Source organism: Brettanomyces bruxellensis, chromosome 4, assembly GCF_011074885.1.
Source record: "Brettanomyces bruxellensis chromosome 4, complete sequence".
NCBI classification, from domain to species: domain Eukaryota; kingdom Fungi; phylum Ascomycota; class Pichiomycetes; order Pichiales; family Pichiaceae; genus Brettanomyces; species Brettanomyces bruxellensis.
Genome location: NC_054685.1, coordinates 721,077 through 733,646, shown reverse-complemented (window position 1 = coordinate 733,646; position 12,570 = coordinate 721,077). Strand labels below are relative to the sequence as shown.

The window sequence follows — 12,570 nt, the reverse complement described above, 5'->3', positions numbered from 1 at the left end:
TTGTAAGTACAAAAAATTGAAGAAACGTTAGTGGGGAAAAAATGATACAGCGTTGAATAAAATCACAAAAGGATGTCCACAAAAAGCACAATACAAGATGCCGACTAACACGGCAGTAAGGAAAAACAAAATTTTCATCTTGGGAACGGAATGCTACCCTATTTCTTCTTCCTGAAGATACCACTGGCAGTTCCAAACACCTTTCCTCCGACCTTTCCGGCAGTTCCAAGGACTTTTCCAGCTCCACCAACACCCGTTGATAGAACTTTACCGGCACCACCGACACCAGTGGAGATAAGTTTACCGGCGCCGTCAACAGCCATATTTCCAACATTTGGAAGCTTCTTCTCAGGGTTAAGGACTGTATGATAGGCAGGCTTAAATAAACCTTCAAGATAGATTTGGCCAGATGGTTTGTTGTTCTCGTCAGAAAGGGCAAATTGGAAGCTCTGCCAGTCTTTTGCAAATGGATCAATACCAGAAAGTGGGAATGTGTATTCACACAAACTGTCATCGGCCTCAACACCAAAGTCCCAGTCGATCACCTTTATACGAACAACAGAGCTCACCCTATTATCCACACTTATCTCTGTTTCTTCATTCCACTCTGGGTTCAATGTCTTCTTCTTGTTCTTCGTCTTGAAGAACTCTTCACCGTTGAGGTAAAGCTTTGCAAATGGATCGGACTTTCCATTCGAGTCTGCAGATGGCAAACCTTCCGCACGAAGAATCTTCAAGTGAAGGGTACCGGAATTACCGATCGAATCTAAGTCAGGCAAACTGCTCATGCTGACTGGGATGAAACGAGTCCGGATCTTGACTTTACAAGGGCTACCTTCACCGATTTGCATCACCGTCACTTTATCATAGCTTTGCTCAACAAACTTCAAGGTTGGGATAGTCATCTTGCAGATGGCGTCAGACTTGATGTTAGCATCTTTCTTTCTGGCAAGCTGGAAAGTAACAGTCGAAAACTCTTTCAACTCCTTGATCATGACATCTCCAGTAAGAGCCACTCTGCTGTTATGTGGACCAACTTTATTGGAGGAAAGCGTTGCGTAACCTTGCATATCAAAGAACACCTGCAAGTACCCGTCTGATGGGAATTGTCCTTCAAGTATACTGAAGACAAGAACACCGGCATTTTGATCCTTTAACTGGTCTACAGTAAGCTTCTCACTTGCTTTCTCATCCTCAATCTCCTCTAATTCATCCTGAAGCTCTGCAATCTGTTCGGAGTCTTCAACCAAATGTTCTTTAGCCTTCTTAACCTTTTTACTGAACTTAGCAGTCTTTTTCTTCTCCTTGGATCCGACATCCTTTTCCTCCTTTTCTCTCTCAGCTTCTTTGACTTTAATAGTCTCCTTGATTTCAGAAATACGGTCGGAACGCTCTTTAGCTTCCATCGGTGTGTGGACAGACTTACACGAGAAGAAGGCCAGGGAGTACTCAATAGAGCCATGAATTCCATTCTTATGGAGTAAGGAATCAGTCTCAGAGTCTCCAACGGTCTCAATAGGCTCTCCCTTATCGTCATAATCAATGAACTTATCCAAACGAACTTGGAATGATCCCAAAGTTCTGTCTCTCGAGGTCCTCTCGGTGGACATGGCCTCGATTTTGATTCTTTGGTTTGGCGATGAAACTGGAATGTAGATGGATTCATTGTAAACAGGATCCAATGTAGCATCCATGGCCAATGTACGTCCTCTCTGTACACCATTCACCATAAGCCTAACGTAAGGATCAACCTTCCCAATCTTTTTCAAGTTCAGAAGGTCGTGTGCCTTGGAGATAAACACTCTGACAACACCAATTGGCTCGGTGTATCCAATAGCTCCGGCAACGCCGGTCATGTGAACAGAATTCCACTCGCAAGAGAGTTTGACCTCACCGGTTCCTCTGTTCATCGAGAACCACTCATTTCCAACGAATGAGGCATCGATGATATCGGTCAACTTGATCGTAGCAGAGCCAATCAAGTTGGACTTATTGTCCTTCGGATCGACTTTCTTTGTCGGATCACGGAGAAGAACCCTGACGGAGGTATTTGCTCTGTCGGTGACGATTTCCTCATATGGCATGTTCCAGGAGGCCTCCTTAGACTTTTTAACAGAACCGGATGTCAACTTCTTCTCCCTGTTGACGAAGACTTCAGCGTAAACAGAACCAGGCTTCTTATCATCCTCACTGTAGCCACGGGCACCGAGCAACTTCAAGTTCAAAACACCTGTGTTTAAATCAGGAGGTGGCAAATAAGAGCCATCAGGCAAACGCGAACCCTGCAAAGATCTCATCAACTTGAGGCCAAAGCTGATTTGGCCGGCGGGACGGTTATTTCTCAAAACTGGAAGGGTGACGTCGTCAATTCTTCCCTTTGCCATGATATCTTCCAAGTCATACAACACAGCACCCATAAACTTATCCTTACGACCATCAGACTCATTCTCATCGTACAATACGATGGCCAAAGGCTCTGTAGAAGTCTTAAGCATCACATTAACACGTTGGTTGAACACAGGATTAACGGTATCAGGGACAACTTTAGTCTTTCCAAGGACCTGGCTTCCAAATCCAAACGTGAAGTATGGATCGATGGTGTTGTTGAACGTATCGGCCCCTCTCAAGTCCTTGGCACTCTTAATATTCAACTCTAGGATACCAAGAGCACCTCTCATACCGTTACCAGCCAACAACTGCTCGAGATTAACCTGGAAAGAGAGTGGACTGAATAGCATTGGACCGGCAAACTTCTTGACCATCTCATTGAGGAACATATACAAGCCTGGAATGGCAAACACCTCTGGTGAGAAGACAGAGCTTCCACGATTGGAACTGTCACAGCGTCAAACTTTGGGGCTTCCATGAGAGAAACGTTAACGGTCTGAATGTGGGGGAAGTTAGGCATCATCCGTAAACGAACACGGATTTTCGCCTGGAATGAAGCGTCAGTCAAGCGGAAGGGAATCGTCAATCCAAACAATTTGGCCTTCAAGACAAACGTCTGGTTTGCACGGTTCCGGAGTTGTTTGTCTGTAAGATCAGCCCTCACATTTGGCACAAACGAAACCCACCAATCCATCACGGTGACATCGTCGCCAGTTCTGGAGAGAGTGCGAACTTTGTCAACACGAGGAGGCTTAGTTCCAACGGTGAAAGTGTGAATCCAAACCTGTTTAACAAAACTTGGGAGTGGGAGTTCGGCCAGAACAGCATTACCTTGCTCACAGACCTGCTCAGACACAAATGGCTCAACGTTTGGCCACAATTTCTCAAGAAACACATTCAGCCAGTCCAAAGACTCAAAGTCATCCTCAATTGCGGCAACGGAAAACTCACGCTGTGCCTCGAGTCTGATCTTCTGCCTATACTTGCGAATGCACGACCTGTAGTATAATGCCACTGGAACAGTAACGAAAAAAACCGGGCCCAAGTAAAACTTGAAATAACCAAAAGCCCAGCAGATTAAAGCACCAAGAGTTAAAGCTGCAACAATGTGATACCAATCACCATAAAGCCACTCGGGAAGATGCTCCTCGAGAAACGTGCTACGCGTCAAAAGATCCATAATTTCATCCGTGTGTGTCAATTGGTCGCCCTCCTGATATCCGCCGACCTCTTTCCAACCTCTAAAAGCTGCCGGATGGACCCTGGATTTGGCCTCAAGTTTTTCCTTCACCTTTTTGAGTAAATCCTTGTCTGCTGAGAGTGAAACAGGGCCCATAACGTTCAATTTTGTATTTGTGCCATGCCCTGTAACATCCGACGTTGATGTTGCCGGTGTCGAAGATGTTGGTGCCGACTCCGTCGGTGTTTGTGATGAAGATGCTTTAGACGAGTGCTTAACAGATAAATATGAATATGTTAGTATTACTGAGCAAATTATCCAAGATTCCGTATAAGCAGTATTCCTCCAAATTGCAGAGTACGTTTCAATTCTTGGAGGACTCAATTGATCACGTATCGTAGTGAAAACAAACATGCCGAAAAAAAAAAACTTCAGACGAAGAATGAATGAAAAAAGGATAATCCGCATTCTTTATCAACAAACCAGACTCAATGATTGACAAACATTGTAATTGCAAATGCACCACATCTCTTAAATGACATATTAGTAGCCATTCCACATCGCCTTATCAACAAATATACCGAAAATATTGCTGTTTCTAGTTTTCACGACAATACGGACACGATACAAGACTTACCTCTTCCATTATTAAATACTGAAGGGTCACCTATCCTATTTGTAAACCTCTTCCAATTGGTGTTACCTGAGAACAAATGCAGATTGAAGGGTCTTAATTAGAAAAAAATGCAAGAGTGGTAAAGAAGAGATTATTCTCACCTCGAAGGAGATTATTAGACAGGGTGAGGGAAAGAAAAAAAAGCTTAAGGAAAATTACCATGTGTGGCTGGATACCAGAAAGAAAAGAGGGAAGAAAAAAATAGAACTTTGTATTATCCAATTGACTTTGGCAATAAAGGACAAGGACGAAAGCGAACAAAGAAAATTATATTTGCTGCAGAACACCGAGAAAAAAAATGAAAAAAAAACGCTATGCACATTGTGTTCAAATTAAAAAGCCGGCGAAGCCTCAGCCTAGCCATTTTTTATGTAAGAATGCAAGGATGCACGACATAGCAAGATATAGCTCCAAAGAAGAGCATCAAGAGTTTAGGCTTTGCTACAATTTAACCAGCCAATGATTCTTATTTAAGTAACATTTTGACAGCATAAAGTTTAAATAATGCTACGCTTGTTATAAATGGTTTTTTGCGTTAAGTTTATTTTCTATAAGTTTCAAGTAAACGTGACAAATTGATGTCATTTACGAGAATCCGCAGATTCACTTCTCATCATATGATGATGAAAGATGCGACCCGACTGCAGCTTCACGCGATCTGATAAAGCAGAAGACGATGATAAATTAGGAATAAGCTTCACTGCGGATAAATCGACGGGTAAATTATCTCTAGAACTTAGGCTAGACTTTGAAGTTATTGTAGAACTTGTCGAACTATTAGTATTGGGGTGAGGCGATTTCTAGTAACACCTTCCGCACTTCGTGCTTTTTGCTTGCCGAGAAGCCGTGTACAAAATCAAACACGGCATTTGTTTTTTGGGAAAGCGTGTGTGAAAGATGCGGCCAACCTTGCCGTCGGATCATAGTTGATGAAGATGTTTCGGACGATAAAGTTGAAGCAAATGAGCTCACCGATGCCTCCGCCGAGACAGATTGATCAACAGAGTTTATGGATTTATCACTAGTCTTATTCATTCCTGTATTATGCAACTGGCCAGACATCAGACCCCCATTTCTTCTCCATTTTCTTCCTTTCATACGCGTTTTCCCTCCCCGCTTCAGACCGCTTCTTCCATAAAACCGCAAAACCCTGCCCGATGAGGTTCAGGACTTGCAATTGCTGGAGAAAGCATTGGTACACGGGAGTCAGCGCACATGACTCCCTCATCAGTACCATAAAAGACTATACCCGCTGTCCTCTCCTATTATTGATCTGCTTGCTATTATGTATTACATTTCGTCCATCCAATACACTTGAATTTGAGAACTTTGATGGATTCTCACGCGACTCCTGTTCGGCAATATCCGATTCCGCACTCCGTATAAACTGCCAATACACATTCTGCCTGAGCAAGGAAAGAACCAACTTCTTAGCTTTGAGCAAAGCCTTTGGGTTGTGAATTCTTTTCTTACCATCCTCAATCATCACCGAATGTATAATTTCATTTGGCAAGTTAAGTTCACACACTGAGTTCTTCTTGCAGTATGTATTTATGATGTCGTTCCAACAATGCTTCAATTCGTGCTTTATGCGCTTTTCCTCCTTAATTATTAATGATGACGAGGAGCTCGATTTGCTGGATGTGGACTTATTGGAGGCAGATGACCCAGATTTTACACTACTGGCATCACTTCCGGTAAGATCTGGAAATGCATGGACATTCACATCCATGCCAAATATGGCGTTTGAAGGAACAGCAGAACCAGAACCTGCTTCGGCATTTTTGCTGCTGATACTGCGGTTATACTGATCGAGATCAACTATTGAGTTCACATCATTCAAATCAAGATTCTTGAAAGATTCATTAAGATTTGACGCGGCCGAAGACACCGCAGATGCCGCATTCGATGAAATCACCGATACTCTATCAGAAGCTGATGGACTTGTGGAAGACGGAAGCTTGTCTGAATCAGGTATGAATGGTACAGGAGATTGTGCAGCTGAAGAAGAAGCTGTTGATAGCTGTGTTCTCACAGGTGAAGAGACAGAGGAAATTGCAACATTAGGTGTACTTTTTGGAGCAAAAGATGAAAAAGATGACATGACATCAGTTGGTGATAAGGAACATCCAAAGAAGCAGATGCTTTATGATGAGATCCAGAAAAGTGGCGAGCCAGCTCGAGTTGCGAGAATGTCTTCTGAAGCTTTTCAGAAGGAAGTATTCGTTTCCAATTGCAAGAAAGAACACTTTGAGTATCATAATCTTTGCCTCTAATACGGGCAAGGTCGTCCCAAATCTGGCTATAGAGATGTATATCAATGAGAAACTGCAGATTTTCAGAGCAGTGGGCATGATGGACAAATTCCCTAAATCTTTGCGGATTGAAAAAATGTTGATATTTAGATTTGCGTATGGCGCGCTAAATGAGCCGTCTTTAACTGTGAGACCACCAGTAATATCACTGGTTGTTATTTTGCACGAGGCAAACTCAGGATAAGACATCCTGACTAAATCCTCAAGTGTCGGTATGACATAATCTTTGTGTCTGTGCTTATGTGTGGAACTCTGTAATTGTTCCTCCTTGCTTTCTGCTGTTTGCATATTCAGAGCTTCATTAGATGGCTGTGTGTGTGATATATGTTGAATTCGCTAAGAAAGGGTGGTTATGTGGCTCGTCTAAGTGAAACAAGATCAAGTTGTGATTGAGTGCAGAAAATATCTCGGAAAACTTGTGCAGAAATGAGCAGGTATTTAAAGCAGCAAAAAAATGGAGAAGTCGTCCTCCCGATAACAACAACAACAATAATACAGAACAAATGAAGGGATCAGCGGAATAGAAGTGAAATGGACAAATCAAATGAAATCGAAAAGGGAAACAGGTATATGCTATTTGAATAAAATCTGTGAATAGGGCAAAAATAAAATATGTGTCAGTCGAAACCAATAATGCTTTTTCAACTAGTGTGGTTCACTAAGCAAAATGATCCAACTTCCCTGCTAGGCGGATCTTATCGGACTAAAGCGAACTTTTAATTTTGCGACAGTGGTCAAAAGAACACTTGAAATAACCTTTGAGTTAAGTGGTATAGAAAAGGATTTATTAATATTAGTAAAGACAGACGGTGTCGAATAAAATCGCTATTTTCGTACAGGATAGAAAAGAAGAAGGAAAGAAAATTACGTGTGGGGTGTCCGCCGATTAAGTACGAGGAAATTCTATTTTTTTTTGTTATTTTTTTAATTTTTTTCTAAATTTTTTTTCGACGATTGTCATGAAATGGAACAACGGTTGGGAGGAAGGAATGCTCAGAATGCCCAAAACGGCTACAAACAAGAGGGATGGAACAAAAAAAAAATGTGCCACTTTATTTGTAAAAAGAAACGATAGGATAATGCTGATGTTTATCCGTGCTTCAAAAATTTTCAACGAAAAGTTTTAAAGTGAATACAAATAAAACTTTTGAATCAGTTAATAGAACAAAATCATCGTGGGATACTTCAAACGGCGAATTGACAGCATTCTACTGCGTTATGCTGGACTTTGGGCCCATTGTTCACATTTTATACTTTACATTTTTTATGTGGTTTATTTTTGAATGCTCCATTTGGTCCAAGCAAATTAAGACACTTACAAGGGAGTCTACAGTTTAGATACATAGCTATGGTGTATCATTTCTTCAAAAACTTAAGTGGTACTTATTGCTTTCTTAGTATGCATCGTGTTGAAAAGGTTTCAAACCCGAAATGATCGAATGGAAAAATGCATAGAAGTTACCCGAACAATAAAAAACTTATTCGATATTGTAGCTTGGGAAAAAAAAACTCCCGTGGGAACGAGAACCTAACGTTGGAAACAAAGAAAAAAAACAAAAACCAAAAATGCCGCATCCGGGACAGAGGATGAATATTGTTAAACCCGGGAGAAACGACGTAAATAACCTATATTTACTTGTTATTCATTGAGTATCATTTGACATGGTGAGGCAATTACAAGGGTAAGTAATACAAAAAATCATGGACAAGCGAGCAAAAAATTTCGAAAAAAATTGACAGGCTAGCAAGTGAGTTGATAATTTTAAATATAATCTTCATATAGGTCACCAGCACGTATGCCTACATTGAAAATGTCAACAATTTCAGTGTCAATGACTCCGCTGTGCAAATAAAAAAATAATCACGTTAAATTTTTGTTACATGCTTTAGTGTCGGATTGATTTCGGCAATACTAATGGATTCGCGATTCGTACAACGATGCATTCACTTGGCACTGTAGAACTTTCTTAAGTGGTATATATAGCAACGTGTGAAAATTGGCAGGACTGAAGTTGACTTGATCAGTTGTATTCATGATGTAATACAGACATATAATTTACCGAAAGGAAGATGATGAAACAAAAATATATATGTATACATGTAAATAAACCTTGATCCCGGTCAGGTAATCAAATGCGAGATAACAACTATTTTGTAGAAACTCAAGGAATCACAAGACGAAGAGAAATATCAGCAAAAAGGATACCAGCAAACAAACAAAATAGCAATCGCAAACAAGAAATAATACGCAAATAGACTCATGGAGAAAAAAGAACAATAGTATATACTCGAGACAAGAGAGGACGACAAGACAAAACGGGTTTCAGCAAACAAACTTGGATTTTTTGGAGAATCCTGAATTTTTTTTTCCGTAATAAATATTCATAAAGTGTTTATCTATGATTTAAGGACTAAACTGTTAATTAGACAACATCATTCAAATTTTAAGTTACTTGAAACAATTATATTTATTAACAGGAATGAGCGATTCCCCATCCATCAGGAGCAGTGTTAGTTCGAATCAGGACGAAGAGTCCCCACCAAAAAATGAAGCTTCAGAAGGTTTCGCTTATTGTAACCTCGATCAATACTATTCATCAAAAGCAACAAATGGACAACTTTCCTCAACACGTGACCAGGAACATTCGAAAACAAAGCAAAAAGATGGGATAACAATATGCACAGAGGAAACAGCAATTCAAACAGACATAAAAGAGCATAGTAGAAGAAGAGAAAGTTTTCTTTCATCAAAGATTAAAAGTATTTCAGCTCATTTTGACAGGATTTCATCTGGCATTGAACGAACAAGATTGCAAAAGGAGCAGAAGCAGCAAAAAGTCAAAGATAAGTTGGAAACATCTGAAAAGTTGAGAGAGACGTTTATCGCAAAACGTAGGTTATCGGCAAGTGCAACAATCCAGATGATAACCAATTCTTCCGAAAGCCTAAATTCCTTTGGTAGTAGCATAATTGCACCAGAAAATGAGAGGTTTGTATTTACAGACTCAGTTAAAGTTAAAGAGTTTGTAGATGGACAGCAAAACATTACAAACGAAATTGAGAAATTGGAGCTGAATCTACCGGAGATTGATAATGATAAGGTGAAGGCAGAGGAAATTATAGAAATATTGTCCAAATCCCAGTTTTTTTCTGATGTTTCAGGGCAATACAAGAATGTGGATCTAAAATCGATGTATAAGCTTCTTTTATCGCAAAAGATTCGGTATAGCATTACCATCGTATTTGATCATATGCGAGAAAATCTATCTGCTAAATATGCAGATGTCAAGTCTGAAGAACGCCCAACATCGATTGAAGCACGTTCATTTTTGTACAGTCTTACTATGTTAGTTGAAGACAGTTACCACAAAAATGCATTTCGGGTTCCAACGTATGCGGCAAGGTTAGAAAACGCTGATCCGTTTTACGTTTCACAATCCCTTCGTGAGAGGAATTTAATAGTAAAGAGTCAATTTCTAAGTAACGAGTACTATGATTTTATTGTGAAGAGTATCCTCGAGACTTCATTATCTCTGTGGACGCTCTTCTCGAAGCTATTAGATAAAAATCATGATAAAGAGGAGACTCAGAAGCTGATGGACTTCTTTTACGAGCATTTCGAAACAGAGTTCATACAGCAATTTGGAGTCTTCAGATATTTAAACTTGTTCAGGAGCGCAGCTTCTTTGATAGAAGTAAATGGAAAGTTGGATTCACATTTGGAATACTTGAAGATGCTGAAGGAATTGGCCACTGGACATGAGATAATCAACCAATACGACCTAACTATAAAGGAATGTGAGAAATCAATTGCAACCAATAATGCACATCTAAAAGAACTAAGCGAACGTTATATCAAAAAAGAGTTTCGATCAGATATTCTGAAAGAAGAAAAGATCATGTATAGAAAATACGATAGTGAATCCGCAAAGGGAATAAACGGTGGATTAACGGAAATTAGATGTTCTACAGGTTCAAGTCCTTTCGGAAATAGAGATAGTTCCAGTAGTCACCATTATTCCGGATATTCATCCTCTCTAAGTCAACCTTCGAGTCAGAGTAGGGTCCAAGAATGGGGTATTCCTCTTCTGTTGATTCCACCAACCTTTTCACTACTTCAATGGAGACAGAGTATCATAAAAACTTATATCGACTACCGCCATGATGCTGCTATTAACGAAATGGGAAAGTTATCAACGATGAAGTTTCTGAAAACTGGCCATCAGTTTCATCGTATCATACGACTTCAGCGTCATTTCAAAAGTCAAACTGCAAAGCACCCAATAATAAGGAGGAGACAGATTCGCCGGAGATCAGGATTTAGCAATTATTTGGCAAATAAGTATGTTTCAGATGTCGAGAATCTTAGGGAATGGCTCTCGCTCAAGACTTTCAACGAAGGTGTTATAGAAACTGTTGAAAAATTGTCTCACATGCCTTCAGTAAACTCCATGCTGGTTGATGTAGTTCAGATTGTTGAAAGATGCATGAGGGCTTTGATGATAGTATCAGACGATACTTTACAAAGCAAAATCGCAATTGTCGGTGGCCCCAACGATGCTAAAGATAGAGAGTTAATAGCTTTGATTGGTAATGCATCGACTGCTTTAGGTCTGATTGACAATTCCAGTCTTAAAATCGAAAAATACTTTACCACTGTTCTACAAGCTCTAAGTAAACAGGTACCACAGTTTTTGGCTGAAGAAAATAGAGAGCTCAAGAAACTTTTGGATAATGAAAAGATAGATGGTACTTTTATTCAGAGATTTATCGAGTTAATCAGAGATTATATGATACATGGTATAAACAAGTTTATATCTGAGTGTCTTTTGTTTGTTTCAGATAGAATTAAAACCTTTGAAGTGACCATGTTTGACAATACTCATGGTTCTTCAAGCGTTCCACTGGACCTCAGGCTTCCAATATTGTTTAATATTTTCCTTTGCATTCAGCAGCAGAATTCAGAGACTCAAATTGCTACAAAGTGTAAGACCTACTATACATTTTTCAATGAAATTTTCATCCACTTACTGTGCAATGCCAATTTAGATATATTAGAGTTACCGGAACCTGCAGAAGCTTTTGCCATTCAATTTGAAAAGATCCATGGCAGAATTAGAAGCTTTATCTTTTCTCAGGCATTACTTGTCCTATTAATCACATATTTTGGACAGGAAACATTGATCAAGGCAGAAAATATTCGAAAAGAGCTTGGTGAAACACAAAAATCCCTTTTTGATTTCCAGGATCTTTTCACCAAAATGGAAAGTTTCCTAACTGATCACTTCGAGGAAACTGGTATATACTCTATTGATGGCTTTGTGAAATTGCAAGTTATTCGTATAATTAAAGAGAATTGCGGTTCCAGGCTTGTCGGTGTGAGCAAACGTGATAAAAAGCAGTTAATCGAATCAAATATTGACACAAACGTGATACTGGGACTAATAGATCAGTCAATCAAAGTGAATATTGATGGAAATAAAGCTAGTCTTACCGTGGCTTCAGTATACACGAAAACCATTTCAAATCTACTTCAGCTAGCTTCTAATAACGGAAAGGCTCCCAATACTACTGGGACCAAAGAAGAATATTCCGGACTTATTGGTCAGTTTTATAAAACAGATAAGATGGAAGAGTTTGTGACGAACATCGTGGTTGACTATTATGATACATTCAATTTGTTTTATGGAATCTATCTGGAAAGCTTAAAAAGTCTTTGGATGGAGTTTGGAATGTTGACGAGATCATGAAAAACGACTGATGAAGGAAGTGTTGCTTTATCAAGGTTGAGATTGAACGTGCTCTCAGATATATAAGTACGCAATAAAACTGTAATAAACAAATAAATTAGTGACAGGAGTGTCTGGATTACGTAGTATCTTTTCATTGATTATTTCTTCTGATTTTTTGGGCATTTACAATCTTAATGAATTGCACATAAAGAATTTTAGTTGTGTTTAATTTGTGGTGAACCGGACATAAATAACGCGAAAAAATAAAAAATGGAAATA

At 39.5% G+C, this 12,570-nt stretch overlaps 4 protein-coding genes across 4 annotated transcripts; 2 read left to right on the top strand and 2 right to left on the bottom strand.

The window, feature by feature from the left end:
• Positions 1 to 158: 158 nt before the first annotated feature.
• On the bottom strand, positions 159 to 4,214 carry BRETT_001865 (uncharacterized protein; the record flags this gene model as incomplete). The annotated part of the gene is made up of 3 exons (XM_041280405.1): positions 159 to 2,801; positions 2,828 to 3,841; positions 4,206 to 4,214. 3 exons carry the CDS (start codon positions 4,212 to 4,214, stop codon positions 159 to 161), a joined length of 3,666 nt encoding a protein of 1,221 aa, XP_041135288.1.
• Positions 4,215 to 5,487: 1,273 nt separating this feature from the next.
• On the bottom strand, positions 5,488 to 6,348 carry BRETT_001864 (uncharacterized protein; the record flags this gene model as incomplete). Its single annotated transcript, XM_041280404.1, has 1 exon — positions 5,488 to 6,348. The coding sequence occupies one exon, from the start codon at positions 6,346 to 6,348 to the stop codon at positions 5,488 to 5,490; it is 861 nt and encodes a 286-aa protein (XP_041135287.1).
• Positions 6,349 to 6,395: 47 nt separating this feature from the next.
• On the top strand, positions 6,396 to 6,743 carry BRETT_001863 (uncharacterized protein; the record flags this gene model as incomplete). Its single annotated transcript, XM_041280403.1, has 1 exon — positions 6,396 to 6,743. The coding sequence occupies one exon, from the start codon at positions 6,396 to 6,398 to the stop codon at positions 6,741 to 6,743; it is 348 nt and encodes a 115-aa protein (XP_041135286.1).
• A 2,296-nt stretch (positions 6,744 to 9,039) lies between these two features.
• Positions 9,040 to 12,309, top strand: BRETT_001862 (uncharacterized protein; the record flags this gene model as incomplete). Its single annotated transcript, XM_041280402.1, has 1 exon — positions 9,040 to 12,309. The coding sequence occupies one exon, from the start codon at positions 9,040 to 9,042 to the stop codon at positions 12,307 to 12,309; it is 3,270 nt and encodes a 1,089-aa protein (XP_041135285.1).
• Positions 12,310 to 12,570: the final 261 nt, after the last annotated feature.